Source organism: Ptiloglossa arizonensis, chromosome 1, assembly GCF_051014685.1.
Source record: "Ptiloglossa arizonensis isolate GNS036 chromosome 1, iyPtiAriz1_principal, whole genome shotgun sequence".
Lineage (NCBI taxonomy): Eukaryota > Metazoa > Arthropoda > Insecta > Hymenoptera > Colletidae > Ptiloglossa > Ptiloglossa arizonensis.
In genome coordinates this window covers 17,083,831-17,098,113 of record NC_135048.1, presented here as the reverse complement: position 1 = coordinate 17,098,113, position 14,283 = coordinate 17,083,831, and the positions used below count along the sequence as shown (strand labels likewise).

Here is a 14,283-nt window from a genome sequence, read left to right as displayed (position 1 = left end):
GAAAGTCTTCACTTTATTGTTTAACATTTCTTAATCTATGAATGTACAATACATACATAACTATAAGTTTATAAAATACTTAAATAATATATAATCATACAATACTTATATTCCTACTTTTCTTTGCATATACATGGTTCACCATCGTTTTAAAACATATGCTAAAAACAAAACGGTGCATCCACCATAAACGATGCTTTTTGCGAGATATCGCTTACGGTCGAATTCTTCTCATTCCGATATCTTCCAGGTAAAGTAATCTGAAAGTTACCTGTCACACATCCGTTTCTTCACCTTCAACTAAGAATTATCTGCCAAATATCCAACAGTTAAATTAACTAGAGGTTCAGGTACCTAATAACTGCGAAGTACAGCGTTTCTGCAGTAGTGGGGGAAATAGCGACTCTCAAGTGGAGTTTTTCTAAAACCTTAAACGTTTTTATTATATTAAAGTTAAATTCTTTAACAGATCTTCTCTGGTATTTGAAAATTAAAATTTGACTAATACTAGTATTAGTAAACTATTCAAGTATTTTCACAGTGCATAAATAACAGTATATACTATAAGGAAACCTTAAGTATCTATAATAATATAATGCATAAGTTTATTTTGATCTTTTAACTTTTATTATTATCGATCAAAGATTTTAAAATAAAAAATATATTGCAATATTTTATATTCATAATGTTATACTGAATTAATATATAAATTAATTGTTATCTATCTATATGTCAAATTTTACTTAGATTTTTATACAATGACACATCAGTGCAATTGTGGAGGAACACATAATGAGGGAGAGTTGGGTATACAATATAATTTGTATAAAAAAATTGATATACAAAATGTAGTATGTTTAGGCGAATGTCAGGATGGTAGTGGACCTTCTGTATTTAAACCATGGGAAAACAGATTAGATAGAAATAAAGTAAGTGTATGTCATTTTTTTTTTTTATTTTAGTTTTATATTCAATAAAAACTTTCTGTATCATATGCAATTATAATACATACATTGTAGTTAATCTTTTTCTTTCAGTATGTTGAAAGTGACGTTTGTAACGAACTTCTATTTCATATTCCGTATGTTTTTACATTTTAAGGCATTTTAGTGTAAATTTTCAAAGAGAATAAATATAATTTTTATTTTTCTTCAGTTTTACAGGAAATGTAAAATTGAAAGGTCTTATCGTTATTGGTGGCGAAGATGATTTTCATCCAAATAAAGTAAAATTGTAAGTATTTTTCAGTTTTCAATTTTAGATTATTTTAAATGCAGTTTTTTAAAAATATAAAATAGAGTCAATTATTATAGAGTCAAATATTTTTTCACATAGATATAAAAATCGACCTTTTATGACATTGGATGAAATGATTCCAACACCAGAACAAGAATTTGAATTATGTGTAGATACACATGGAATACATGAATACTCTCTTAAGTATATACATATATTTTTTTATATTGGTAATTGAACCAAACATATTATAATGATATGAAGATTTATTATAATTTTTGTTTAATGTTCTAGAGTGGTCAAATTTTCATCAGTAAATCATTTAAGTTTATATTTTACTGGAAAGGAAGAATCAGAGAGAATCAAAATTTATTATATTGGATTAAGAGGAGAATGGTCTCCTGGTCATCAACATGGTGTTACTATTTGTACTTATGAATTACGTCCACAGATACAAGATCATCCACAGGATCGCGAAGATATTGATAGAGCAATTAGTTAATTTTGTAATACCAAACAAACAAAAAATTAATTCTGTATTATGAAATGAGGTTATTCAGAAAACCAATGAATAAATGTTTATATTCAAATAAATATCTTTGCTTGTTTACATTTTAGAATAATATACATTATTTGTAAACATTTTAAGGAACACTTTAATATAGCTCAACTAGTAAAATATCTAGTTTAAGTTCTTTCTTTTTCATTAAAAATGTACAAAAATTGTACATTCTTTATATGCATTAATGGTAATGTATTTTGAAGATATTTATAGGTACATAGTCTGATGCTATTTTCTAAAAGTTTATAAGAGTTAAGCATAATATAATCTAATTAATTATAAACAATTATGAGTACAAAATATAATTGCAACTGTCTACAATCCAATTACAAAGTATAATTTTTACATTCTATCATCTTTGAAATAAACTTGATGCCCACATCAGGACCTTTTCCACCCACTTATCTATATTGATTCATAACTTTGTCTTCTCTAAAATCACGGAAATAATAGTAAAAATCTTTAGGATCTTCTGATGCAAAATTCAATTATGCATTTTCAGCCACTTTAAGAGATTTGATCCTTTAATAATTCAATGCACATTTTTATGATGGTTTGGACACCAGTTTCTGTCACAATTTGTCGTGTTATATGTGCTCAATTTGATGCCATCTTTAAAATGGCATGTTTTTTTCAAATAGTAGTTGCTTTTGGACATCCACTAGGATGTTCTTTTACATATTTTTCTTTATTTTCTAAATAATTACGAATAATACAACGACTCCTTTTCAATATACATGACATTTGAACCAATGAAAACTTTTTTCTTGCAAATTATTTAGTTACTATTTTTGTTTCTGTTCCACTTTGTTTGATTCCACAACGCATTTTGCTTTATATTTAATATTAGAAGTAACAATTTTCATAAAATAACATACCAAACACCATAACATTTACTATTAGAAAAGCAATCACGTGTATAACTTATTATTTATTACTTTCGTAAACAAATAACGACTGTCTTATAGTTTTTTTCATGGCTAAGCGATGTCTCTACTGAGTCAACATTTGTCATTCGGCGAAGTCGCTCAGCAGTGCCAAATATATGTATATGAACTTACAATATGCATCAAATATGTGTCGGTTTGGGCTGTGTGGCATAAAATGCCGATCTGTACGATTTCAGTAAATATGAAAGAAAGCCGTGTTGAAATCAACAATGAAGATGCGAATTCATCGACAAAATTATATTTTAATTACTGTGAAGCCTTCAAATATGACCAATTTTTATAAAAGTGAAAAAAGAGTGGAAAAATAAAAATGTGTTGAAACTAATTGAAATGTATTGTCATTTCACTTTGTGGCAGTGTAAAAATAAAAATTATAAAAATAAAAATAAGAAATATGACACATCCATAAAAAGTGTAATATTTTTCTTTTATATTTAATTATTTTTGTGTTTGACTCAGTTAAATTTCTTGCTACCGTACACTCCAGATTGCGGGACTCAAATAATATACATTTTTAGTTACCTACTCAAATGGTGTTTAATTTGAATTTCGTGTTTATTTAAATGCTGTTATCACGTGATATTAATGCTCCTTCACATGAATGTAACGCTTTACCTGTACCACATTGTATGAAATATGCAATATATATATGGTATCATGCGCAAACCGAAGGCGCTGTATCTCAATGTACGCTTTATCAAAGTTGGAGATATATATCTACGATATTCTTTACCTATGCGTATATTATATTGTATGGGTTGTCAATTTCAGATGCACATGAAATTTGCTGAGTTAATGTTTTGATACATTGTATTTAGAAATAATCTGATCTCAGATACATGCAAAACAATATTTAAAATGTTAAGAAAGGTTTCAAAGGATTTTTTAAAATGGGTAATCATTCAGTTGCATATGATATTTGACTTTTTGGTAGACTTATTTTTTGGACTCTACTATGAACACAGTTCAAAGAAAGTACCACCAATAAAAAATCACTTACTCCTGATGAGTGCATCACAACTAGCTCATAATATCAGGTAACTTTAAAAAAATTGACTTCTTTAATACTTGTAATATTACATTTTTTGTTTAGTATATTTAAAAAAATTGTTTATATATCAGTCAAATTTGAATATGATGTAGTTATGACATGATATATACTAGATCTAGAAAAATTTATCTATACTACAATAAATGTTTGGGTGCAGTTCAATTTCTAATTAATAGAAAGTGATTGAACTTATAAGCTGATTGTTGATGAATCTAATGAATTTGTGATATTATGATCAAGTTTTTTTAAAGCAAATATATAGTGTAGGTATATGAGTCTCAATAATATAGAATTGTTCTATGTAAAAAAGAAATGGAAATTATAATAATATTACTACATAATTATTAGTATGAATTTGTAACAATTGGTGCTAATGAACCGTATGGAATTATTTAAATGTAGGCTTTATAAATAATTTAACCAAGACTATAGTTCATAGAAACAAAATGTTATAGGACGAAGAAAGTATCATCTGTAGAAGTTGTTACAGCATTTATAGAAAGGGCAAAGGAGGTAAATGCAATAATAAATGCTATTGTAGAAGATAGATATACTGATGCCTTGGAAGAAGCCAAAGAAGTAGATAAACGTTTGCAGATATTGCAAGACATTGATCTAATAAAGGAAAAGGTACCTTTCCTAGGTGTTCCTTTTACAACAAAGGAAAGCATTGAAGCCAAAGGTAATAATACTATTTAAGATGTATTAATAAAAATTAGCCCTTTCATCATTTTGAAAACTATGGATGTACAAAAACAAATTTATCAAACAGAAGTTATATATAATAGAACAGAAGGGGTGCTCACATATGGACTGCAAAATGAGATGTGTGTACACACACACATGCGCGCGCGCGCGCGCACACACACACACACACACACACACACATTCTTTCTCTCTCTCATTCATTTAATTAATTTATTTAACTCGTTTCTTAAACAGTTGGTATAATATTTGCAGTTTATCTTCCAGTTACAAAAAATGTTCCCATTAAAAAGAAGCAAATTATTCCTGGGCACATATTAACATTGGGTTAATGTTGGTGCTTTGATTCTGGTGTGTGGATTTTCTTCAGCTCACTGATAGTGTGAAAATTTAATACCCCATTTGTGGTAAATTGTGCTTTGTTCATAAATAATATTCTATGTAGAAAATTTTGATTAGCAACACAAATCTTCTGTAATTATATGTAGAAGTTCAATTATGGAAGAAAATCACTATAAATAAGATATCATCCATGTTTTGCATGGATACAACTATCCATCATGCAGTAGTTTCCAAATAATCAGATGTACTATGTTTTTTATTTTTGTAACTATTTGATTGCTGTTCCTCTCATTTTGCTCTTGTGATTGAAAACTATTTTTCCAAATCTACAGACTAGCAGTTTGAAGTTCACTACTGCTAGAAATGTGTTTTTGAAACAAATCAATATTCCAAGTCGCAATTTACGAGCAGCATACAGTATAGATAGATGCACGCATGCGCGTGCGTTTAAAACAGGTGGTTGTTTCTCGCTTTTTTCTTTTCGTAAAAATTTTAAATCCTGGCATTTAAAATCTAATGCAATTTATAAATATTACATTGTACGTAACTCATGTAAAAGAAAAAACTAATCAAACGTATTAAAATATAATATCTTATTTGATTAATTTTGTTACTTAACTCTATAACTTTGGCGCATTTGAAACTAAAAAGGTTCACAAATAACATTTTCTATGGACGTAAATATACACTCTCTGCAAATAACTGTTCATATTCAGAGAGTGTATATATGTATACATCATTTGTAGTACAATGTTAATATTATGTATTTTATCCAGCCATAACAATTTCATAGGTATGCTTCATACAATGGGTATAATAAACAGACGCGACTTTCGCTCCCAGGAAGATGCAACAGTAGTGGCCTTGGTAAAAAAGGCCGGTGGTATTTTGATAGCAAAAACAAATATTCCTGAGTTAAATTTGTGGACTGAGTCAAGAAACAATATATATGGACAAACTTGTAATCCGTATAACACTACTCGGAATGTTGGTGGAAGCAGTGGTGGAGAAGGAGCAATTATTAGTGCTTGTGGATCTGCAATTTCTATTGGCTCAGATATTGGTGGTTCTACTAGAATGCCTGCTTTCTTTAATGGAGTCTTTGGTTACAAGCCAACTGCAGGTTCATACAATTTTATAATGTAAATTATATGCAAATTATAATTGTCAACATATTTATAAGAGTATAAGAATATATAAATATGTTATGTTTAAAGAAATAACATATTAAAACTTCAAAATAAATGTTTTAGAAAAATTGAGTAGAAATGCAACATGAAAATAATTTAATTATTTTTAGTAAATTAAATATGAAACTCAAAGTGAATAATCTGGTATATTATTGTACTTTAATACATAGTATTGATAAGATTATTTTTAGGTTTTACACCACTAAAGGGTGTTGGACTTCGAAAAAAGGATTACCCAAATTCAATGGCAGAATCGGGACCAATCTGTAAAAAGGCAGAAGATTTAATACCTTTCTTAAAAGTTTTAATTGGAGAAAAGGTTTCTTATCTGCATCTTGATACAGTGGTAGATCTAAAAGTGCTTAATATTTTTTATCAAGAAAGTTCAGGTGATCTAAGAGCAAGTAAAGTAAATTCCGAGATGAGTGATGCTCTTTTAAAAGCTGTTCATCATTTTAAGGAAATTACTGGATATGCGAAAAAAGTAAATTTCTTGTTTTTATAAATTACATTTCAATTTTTCAGTGTTATAGATGATGAATCATATATTGATAATCTTTATTATACTGTCCAACAAATTGAAACTTTTTTCTGTCTTCCAATAACAAGTGGGTGGTTATTAAAGTTTGACGTTAATTTATAACTATTAAGACCAAAAATTCCTCTCCTCTATTTTTGTAGACTAACTAACACTTTCTAATGTTTTTACTTTTCATGCAATAACTTATTTTTGTCGAAAATCCTGGGTTTTTACAAAGACTCGTATTTTTCGAAAATTGTGGACGGTTCAGTAATTTGATTTCCGGATTTTTGTTTGGGGAGTGTAACTTTACAAGGATCACTGGAGAAGGGAGCATATTGGAAGGCAAAAATCGTGTTAGGCTGTGTTACTTTTGGTATTAGTGGGCCATTTTAAGGCTTTTCTGTTTTGAGATTGTTTTTGGACTTAATGTTTTGTACTTGGGATTTTTATAAAATTAATATACGTTGTGGTCCACATGAAATTACGAATTGAAGTTATTATTTTGTTGGTCTAAAACAACGCTGTTTAAGTGATACTATTTCCGCCTAAATGCGACACTGTATATTCATTATGTGTTGTGCTTATGAACTTCCTTACGACTGAGCATTGGTTTAGAATATGTTTAAAAAATATTGAAGTATTGTACTCTTTTTGTTTTGGCATGTTTTTATTATAGGTAAAAATACCTGGTTCGGAATATAGTTACCAATTGTGGAGGTACTGGATGTCTCAAGAAAATTTCGATTTTAAATTGAAAATAACAAATGAAAAGGTACCTTACTAAAGCCTTTTGGACGTTTCATTTATTTTTTTGTATGAAAAGTGAATTAGAAGTGATCATTTTCTTACAGAATAGTTATGTTATTGGGGATTAATGAGCAGTCGAATAGGGTCAACTGGCGATCCGCGTTTATCTGGCTTCTTAAGAATTTACGAATTTATTACTTTATATTACATCTGTCTCATAAGCAGGTCTTTGAATTCATCTCAACAAATGTCATTGCATTATAAATAAACGAATAGGATTCTATTTAGAAGAATTAAATTGGCTTTAAAATCTCTCCTACTTCGCCACACAGAGAAAATGTTTATATAATATGTCTGGCTTTTTTTATTATTTCAATTCCGTACGGGATATTGCATTGTTTTTAATCTGGGGAAACACTGCATATTTCTATAATAATTTTTTCATTATTATTAGAATTATTATGAGTTATTATAAGTTTGATTAGATAAATATAGTAATAATTAATTGGAAATTATAAAATGAAATTTTTTTTTTCAGTATCGTGCAAATGCCATTACAGAAATTTCAAAATTATTAGCAGGAAAATCTGAACTAACACTAGCTGCAATTTTAAAATTAATTGATGAAGATTTTCTACCCAAGGCAAATACTGAATGGGCATTGAATATAACTATAAATATGAAAAAATATTTAACAGTAAGTTCTCAATTGATAAAGAATATAGATTATAACTTTGATATATATAAGATTTACAATCGCGTTAAATTCTAAAGAAATTATATGATACGCATTGGAACTGTGATTCGTTTTCAAGATATAAGTAGATAAAATTTGGAAGAGTGAAAAATATGTTTAAAGTTATAATATTGAAGTGATGTATTGTTTTAGTGAGTAAAGAATTAAAATCGGTGTAAGATTATATTGAAGTTCATAAAGTGGATTTTAAGTAGTACTCCAGCGATATGATGCGTCAATGCACAGTTTCATGTATGAGTGTGTTTATGCTCGGTTAATTATGTTGTTACTTTGGAGCTACTGGAAGTCTATTAAATAAAGAGTATTTTTCCATTTTCAGAATATGCTGCGAGATAATGGCATATTATTTTATCCATCTTCACCTTTTCCAGCCAGCCACCACTATACAGCTTATTTGAGACCTTTTAATTTTGGTTATTGGTGTTTATTCAATGTTCTGAAATTTCCTGTCTGTCAAGTACCTCTTGGTTTAGATAAAAATGGATTGCCTGTTGGAGTTCAGGTAAAAAATTTACAACACTATATAATCAAATATTTTATTTAGAAAATAATCTTTTTAATATTTTTCAAACTACAACAAATTTTTACATCTTGTTATTAATTAGTTATGAAATTTTTTTATTCAAGGTTGTAGCATCTCCATACAATGATCACCTATGCCTGGCTGTAGCACGAGAATTAGAGAAAGCATATGGTGGTTGGGTTCCACCAGCTTAATAACAAAAATTATAAATTGTATAAATTTATGATATTAATTATTATCAATAACATAATGGTAATAGGGCAATTATTATTTTATTATAATTACCGGCATTGGTTGTAAGTTGCTTAAGAATGAAAGTGTTTATTATATGAAAGAGAAATTTATTTATATAAATACATTTTTAGTCGTTTAGTTTAATATATCAATTGAAAATGATACATATATAGTTAGGAGATATGTTTACTGAAGTTGTATTTCATTATTATAATTAAGATTTAATTTGTTTTATGTATTGTTACGTTATGAAATAAAATCTTTTGATAACTTTTCTCTTATCACATGTTATGTTTCCATAATAATTTTGTTCGAAAAAATTGACTATGTTTACATCTTGCAATAAATCTAGTGTTTATTTGTTGAGAGCATGTGAAATATATCATGTGTTCTGTATTGTAATGAATATGTTAATAACATAAATTTTGTAACAGATTATGAAATTTTCAATGATGAAGCGGTTCGAATTTTTAAGAATAGAACGGACTTACAGGGAATGTGGATGAAGAAGTAGAACAAAGAAATAATCGTGTAGGTGTAAGGTTTTCATATTCTGTGTGTATAAATAAATATATATATTTTTAATAAATTTTATTTCTTTATATTATTTATTATAATATAAATTAATAAATTTATTTTTTACGCTAAGAGAATTATACGCTAATAGTATTATACTGAAAGTTAGAGTAATAGACCCTAACGGAGATAGTACCAAGTTTTGCTAATAGACTATTCTGCTTAGTTTTATGAAATTTTACGCTTTACTGAATAAGTATTTCTTTTATCTTCTTTTTCAAAATCAGTGTTTCGTTTTGCCATACGAAGATTTTAGTTTGTCAGAACATCCAAATCATTTACATCTCAAAAACTGCCTGGCCTGGATTAAAATACATGGTAGTTTTCTGCTTTACTAACAGTAAACAGAGTGTAAAAGTCTGTTTTGTCGACTGAGTACACACCCTCCCCTCGTGCATGTCTAATTGTACAATAAGTCGTTTTACTATGATTTAGTACTGATAACAAAGTGCTCTGCCGTACCAACATTCCCTCTCGCTGAAATTTGGAATCAGTATGATTTATTTACTCATATATACTGTAATCCCTTTTCTTCTACCTATTTCTTAACGACTTTCTAGGATATTTTAAATTTGTTTAATGTCCAATCCATAGTACTAGTTTATTTTTTGTAAACTTAATAGTTAACTAAATATTCAAAAAGATTTATTAATATTTTATACCTAAAGTCCATTAATATCAATACTAAGGTATAATTGTTTAACTAACGACAAAACAACATGTTTAAGGGAAAATTACATTTTGATATTTACATTGCAATAATCCGGATAATCCAATAATTCGATGATCCATTAATCCGTTAATCCGTTAATCCGTTTATCTATTGTCTATTATCTATTATCAATTATTTATTATACATTATCTAGTACCTATTATCTATTATCCATTATCATTACCTACTATCTATTATCTATATTATCTATATTAAAGGTTTATATTTTGTTAGCTACATTCTAATATACGTCCTAACAGTACTTATGCCGCCATCTAGCGCTTCGTAAACGAACTATTCCTCGACAAACTTGGGAGTTTTGCCGTAGATGGAGCCACCTGGACTTTTTCAGATTATTTAAAATTTGAGCAAATTAAATTATTTTTATGCTTTGTACTTCTGCACACAATTATGAGCCAAAAATTAATTTATTATGCATAAATCATTTTTCTCATTATTTAATAGAAATTTATAATTTTTGACCCTAGCATTGTAACAAGTTTTCTAAGTTCAACTATTAAAGTAAAATTGATTCCTCATTATTAACTATTTCAAACGTCAAATATAGCACACTTAGTTACGCAGCAATTCATTGTTTTATATCCTCCGTAGTTATCAGTGGTTCATAAATAAACTTTATCTTTTAATGCATCCTATAGACAATAATCCAGGGGTCCTAAATATTATAAACACGGAGGTTATGGAAATTCTCCGTTACAATGTTAGAAAGCTATTTCTGTACTGCTTCTGTGGTAATTATTTGTTGTTAAATGAAAAGTACCAAATAGATAAAGATTAAAAATGGAGGGAAACGAGCGTTACTTTCATAATATTGAATGTCTTTTAGTGCAATTTTAATAGTAGGGACTGTTCAATTTATTTTTAATCTGCTTCGTGTTTATAAGCATCAAACCCTTTAAATTCTAAACTTTAAAGCTCGGTTGGTTGAAAATAGATATGTTTGGATTATATTTTGAGAATGGTCGTGAATAACATATACGACGATTCATAAACATTGTGCTATCTACATAGATACTAATGGCCTGAACATATTACAAGACATCAACATTTTCTTTTAACTTCCAACTCATTTTTAGCGTCCACTTGTCCATTTCGCAGGTTTATATTCTAATTTTGTTTTTTATTATGCTGATTTATACAGAGTTCCAAGAATGTATACAAATACTATAGAGAATGCGCAAATGTAGGTCATGATACAAGATAAAAATTTTACTATACTTTTTGTGTGTAGGTGTATGTAAATATTTAGTATCGAGATAATGTACGAGAAGAATTGCAGGATAACAAGTCTTTTTACGTTCCTTTGAATCACGATTTTTTATACACATATTTAATTTGCGCTAATAGTGGGCTTATCACGAGTAATTATGTACTCAGAAATGTCTCTTTTTTTGGGGGGGAATTTTGAGAGGTATACAAAGAACAGGTTCTATTTAGAGAGTATGTTTTAACTTGATTTATCAACGATTTGCTTGTGTCTGTATTGCATCCTTTCATATGTCATAGTATACGGTTATTCTCTTTAAAAAATGTATCGACGGTGGGAGAAAATTGCTTGCAAATTATATATTATGTGTGGTGCAAAAGTATCTATAGCGTTAGTTACTACACACAAATTCATAGAAACATGACTAGAACAGACCAATGATCGAATATTTAAGTTTTTCATTTTTATTCGTTTTTTCTTCGTTCGTTTAAGATAGATACATACATAGTTTCTATAGACACAATGAATTGCGTGATACTACAAAGTAACGGGCCTAAACTCTATTCGCAGCAAAGCGTAGACCACTGCTTGGCTTCCTGTAAGTATTATACATGATAGTAGCTTCACGGCCTGCTTTGCCATAACGAAAGAGGTAAAGGCGGATGTCCGTCTGTCGACTATCTGTACATTTTTACGAACATTCACATCATTCGTCAAACAGCCGACTGTTACGTGTTTCTGCACTACCGTTTTCCCGTAAAATGTTTAAAAATGATTTTAACTATTTTATTAAAAGACGAAGACGAATCGGTAAAGAAGAAACATTGAAAAGTGAATACATAAAAGTTAAATGCAGTGGAAGGTGGTAGAAAAATTTTGTACATTGCATAAAAAGTTGTTAGACGATGGAGTAAAATATCATTGTTATTTCGAAATGTTTAAATACTGTTCCTATCTAGTATTGTCCTTAGTAACTAGAAACCGTGGTGAAATAACTTTTGTACAACTAAACGCAATAAAGTATAACACTTTACTCGGTGTAATGTTTTTTTTTCGTTATATTTGCAATAAAATAGATCTGGGCGCATTTGAAGGAAAAAATAATGTTTATTGCATTTAGTTGCGGGCACAAAAGGATTGAATATTCATTGTATAGTGTCGATGGTTTAAATTCGAATTTACGGATTAATAATTTTTTTTTATACTGATGAATATTTTAAATCCACCATGATTACTCCAATCGTCGAACATGGTGACGAATCTACATTAGTTCGGGGTTGTTTCTCGTTATCCGATTTAGTCAATTTAAAAGATGGGTATTTGAAATTGTTTTACATTACGAGAGGATAACGACTCCAAAAATATGTGGAAAATTGTAAAAGAATTTTTCACCATGCTTCCAAATGAAAAAAATTTTGTTTCTTTAACCTTTTTATGTACAATTTCATTCTCTTTAAGATTTATTCAAAACATTTAAAAACTAACCGAAGCAGTGAATACAGGAAGAACTATCTTGAATAATGTTTCTATAATTTGTTACTGCCACACTAAGATTAAAATCAAAATCTGAATAACAGATGAAGGTAAAATAAAGTTCATTTCAGTTATTATTTTCATACTTTGTTCTACAGTACATTTAATTTTATAAGGTCGTAGCGTATAAGTATTACAAGTTATCGTTGTGTAGGAATTAATGTTTTCTTTAATGCGACAGTTAGACAACATAAACGATTGTATACTGTTGTATTCTGTATACCGTTATTGAGAGTTAGAATGTTTTACACGATTGCATAATAAATGTCTTCAAAATTATGAAAGTAAAAGTAGTGTATGGTTTCGATGTCTGAGGAATTATTAAACTCCGCGAAAGTGCATTTATAGCAATCAGTATAATGTATGTGTACGTGTTTATATATATTATCTGTACGAAAGGTTTTTATATATTCCTTGGTACTAAAAATTTATATATTTTACTGTATTCCATCAATTTGAGACAAGCTGCATAGAAAATAGTTCTTTTGTATGTTTGTTCGTGAGTATTATACAGATTATTCCTTGTGTTAAGAATATTAGTGTTCTGCTCGGTTCTTTGATTATATCGTTAATGCATACTGATCGTTGATCACATGCTGATGTAAATATTTTATAACAGTAGTTCTGGATTCTATCTATGCACAGTGCGTTCCAATACTGTATTTTCATGGCATATCTCTCATTCAATAATTATTATATCTTAGATTGTGCGTAAATGTATGCATTTTTGTGCTCGGTTTTTACATAGATTAAATCTTCCTTATTTGTTATTGGGTAGTTTCGGATACCGTACGGTAATAATGCCTTTTTTTTTAGGCACGATTGTAATTTTCACGATGCAGATGACGTATAACAGTTGTCTTTTGTCTTTTGTAATGTATGTACATAGTTTTCTCTATCAACGAAATCTAATGCATTTTGTTTTGTCTTCTTTACCATTACTTGTTCAACATATTTTATTAATTTGTGCGATTCATTCCCGCCATACTTATCGTGTTTTCCTATATTTTAACTTAGTTTGTCGATTGCTCGTTTACCATTTCGGAGTGTACAGCTGGTTAGTTGGTTTTGGTTTATGTTTGTGTAAATGAATATATGCATCTTACGGCAGGTTATTTCATTGATGAGCGACGGTGCGATGTTGTTTATCGAGTAGTGTAGATCTCTGCGTCACTTTGGTGTTAGTGATTGGTGAGTCGAATATCTTATCGTTTGGCATAGTTGCATTTAATTTTTTCAATCGATACGATATCGTAATTCGTAGATTCTCGGCCAGTATGATTTGTATTTGTGATTGGTATGGTTTCGATTAGAGAGTGCGCTAGTAAGAGTCCGGTTATGCTTCCCGACTCTTGAATTATTGTTGTTGTCGTACTTTCACTTTTCTTATCTGTGTTTATCGTTTGTGCAACCT

The 14,283-nt window shown here is 28.9% G+C and overlaps 2 protein-coding genes across 6 annotated transcripts; both read left to right on the top strand.

Moving 5' to 3' along the window:
* The first annotated feature begins 6 nt into the window (after positions 1-6).
* Positions 7-1,850, top strand: LOC143152714 (PITH domain-containing protein CG6153). Of its 5 annotated transcripts, none has more exons than XM_076323124.1 (6): positions 7-250; positions 748-929; positions 1,020-1,081; positions 1,156-1,233; positions 1,336-1,440; positions 1,531-1,850. In XM_076323124.1, the coding sequence occupies exons 2-6, from the start codon at positions 759-761 to the stop codon at positions 1,736-1,738; spliced, it is 624 nt and encodes a 207-aa protein (XP_076179239.1). In that variant the 5' UTR covers positions 7-250; positions 748-758; the 3' UTR covers positions 1,739-1,850. The 5 variants fall into 5 exon arrangements, with proteins under 5 accessions (XP_076179239.1, XP_076179248.1, XP_076179265.1 ...); XM_076323133.1 differs by lacking the exon at positions 7-250 and adding an exon at positions 261-350; XM_076323150.1 differs by lacking the exon at positions 7-250 and adding an exon at positions 340-479 and having other exon boundaries at positions 1,038-1,081.
* A 1,599-nt stretch (positions 1,851-3,449) lies between these two features.
* Positions 3,450-9,088, top strand: LOC143152679 (fatty-acid amide hydrolase 2). Its single transcript, XM_076323057.1, has 8 exons — positions 3,450-3,785; positions 4,255-4,481; positions 5,640-5,969; positions 6,228-6,520; positions 7,236-7,331; positions 7,845-8,003; positions 8,383-8,565; positions 8,691-9,088. The coding sequence occupies exons 1-8, from the start codon at positions 3,607-3,609 to the stop codon at positions 8,778-8,780; spliced, it is 1,557 nt and encodes a 518-aa protein (XP_076179172.1). The 5' UTR covers positions 3,450-3,606; the 3' UTR covers positions 8,781-9,088.
* Positions 9,089-14,283: the final 5,195 nt, after the last annotated feature.

Bases quoted from the DNA above. Each gene is read 5' to 3' on its own strand.
- LOC143152714 (XM_076323124.1), top strand. From the start codon at position 759: ATGACACATCAGTGCAATTGTGGAGGAACACATAATGAGGGAGAGTTG. The intron at 930-1,019 runs GTAAGTGTATGT...CATACATTGTAG, and splicing joins ACAGATTAGATAGAAATAAA to TTAATCTTTTTCTTTCAGTA. The intron at 1,234-1,335 runs GTAAGTATTTTT...TTTTTCACATAG, and splicing joins CATCCAAATAAAGTAAAATT to ATATAAAAATCGACCTTTTA.
- LOC143152679 (XM_076323057.1), top strand. From the start codon at position 3,607: ATGTTAAGAAAGGTTTCAAAGGATTTTTTAAAATGGGTAATCATTCAG. The intron at 8,004-8,382 runs GTAAGTTCTCAA...TTCCATTTTCAG, and splicing joins ATATGAAAAAATATTTAACA to AATATGCTGCGAGATAATGG. The intron at 8,566-8,690 runs GTAAAAAATTTA...TTTTTATTCAAG, and splicing joins GATTGCCTGTTGGAGTTCAG to GTTGTAGCATCTCCATACAA.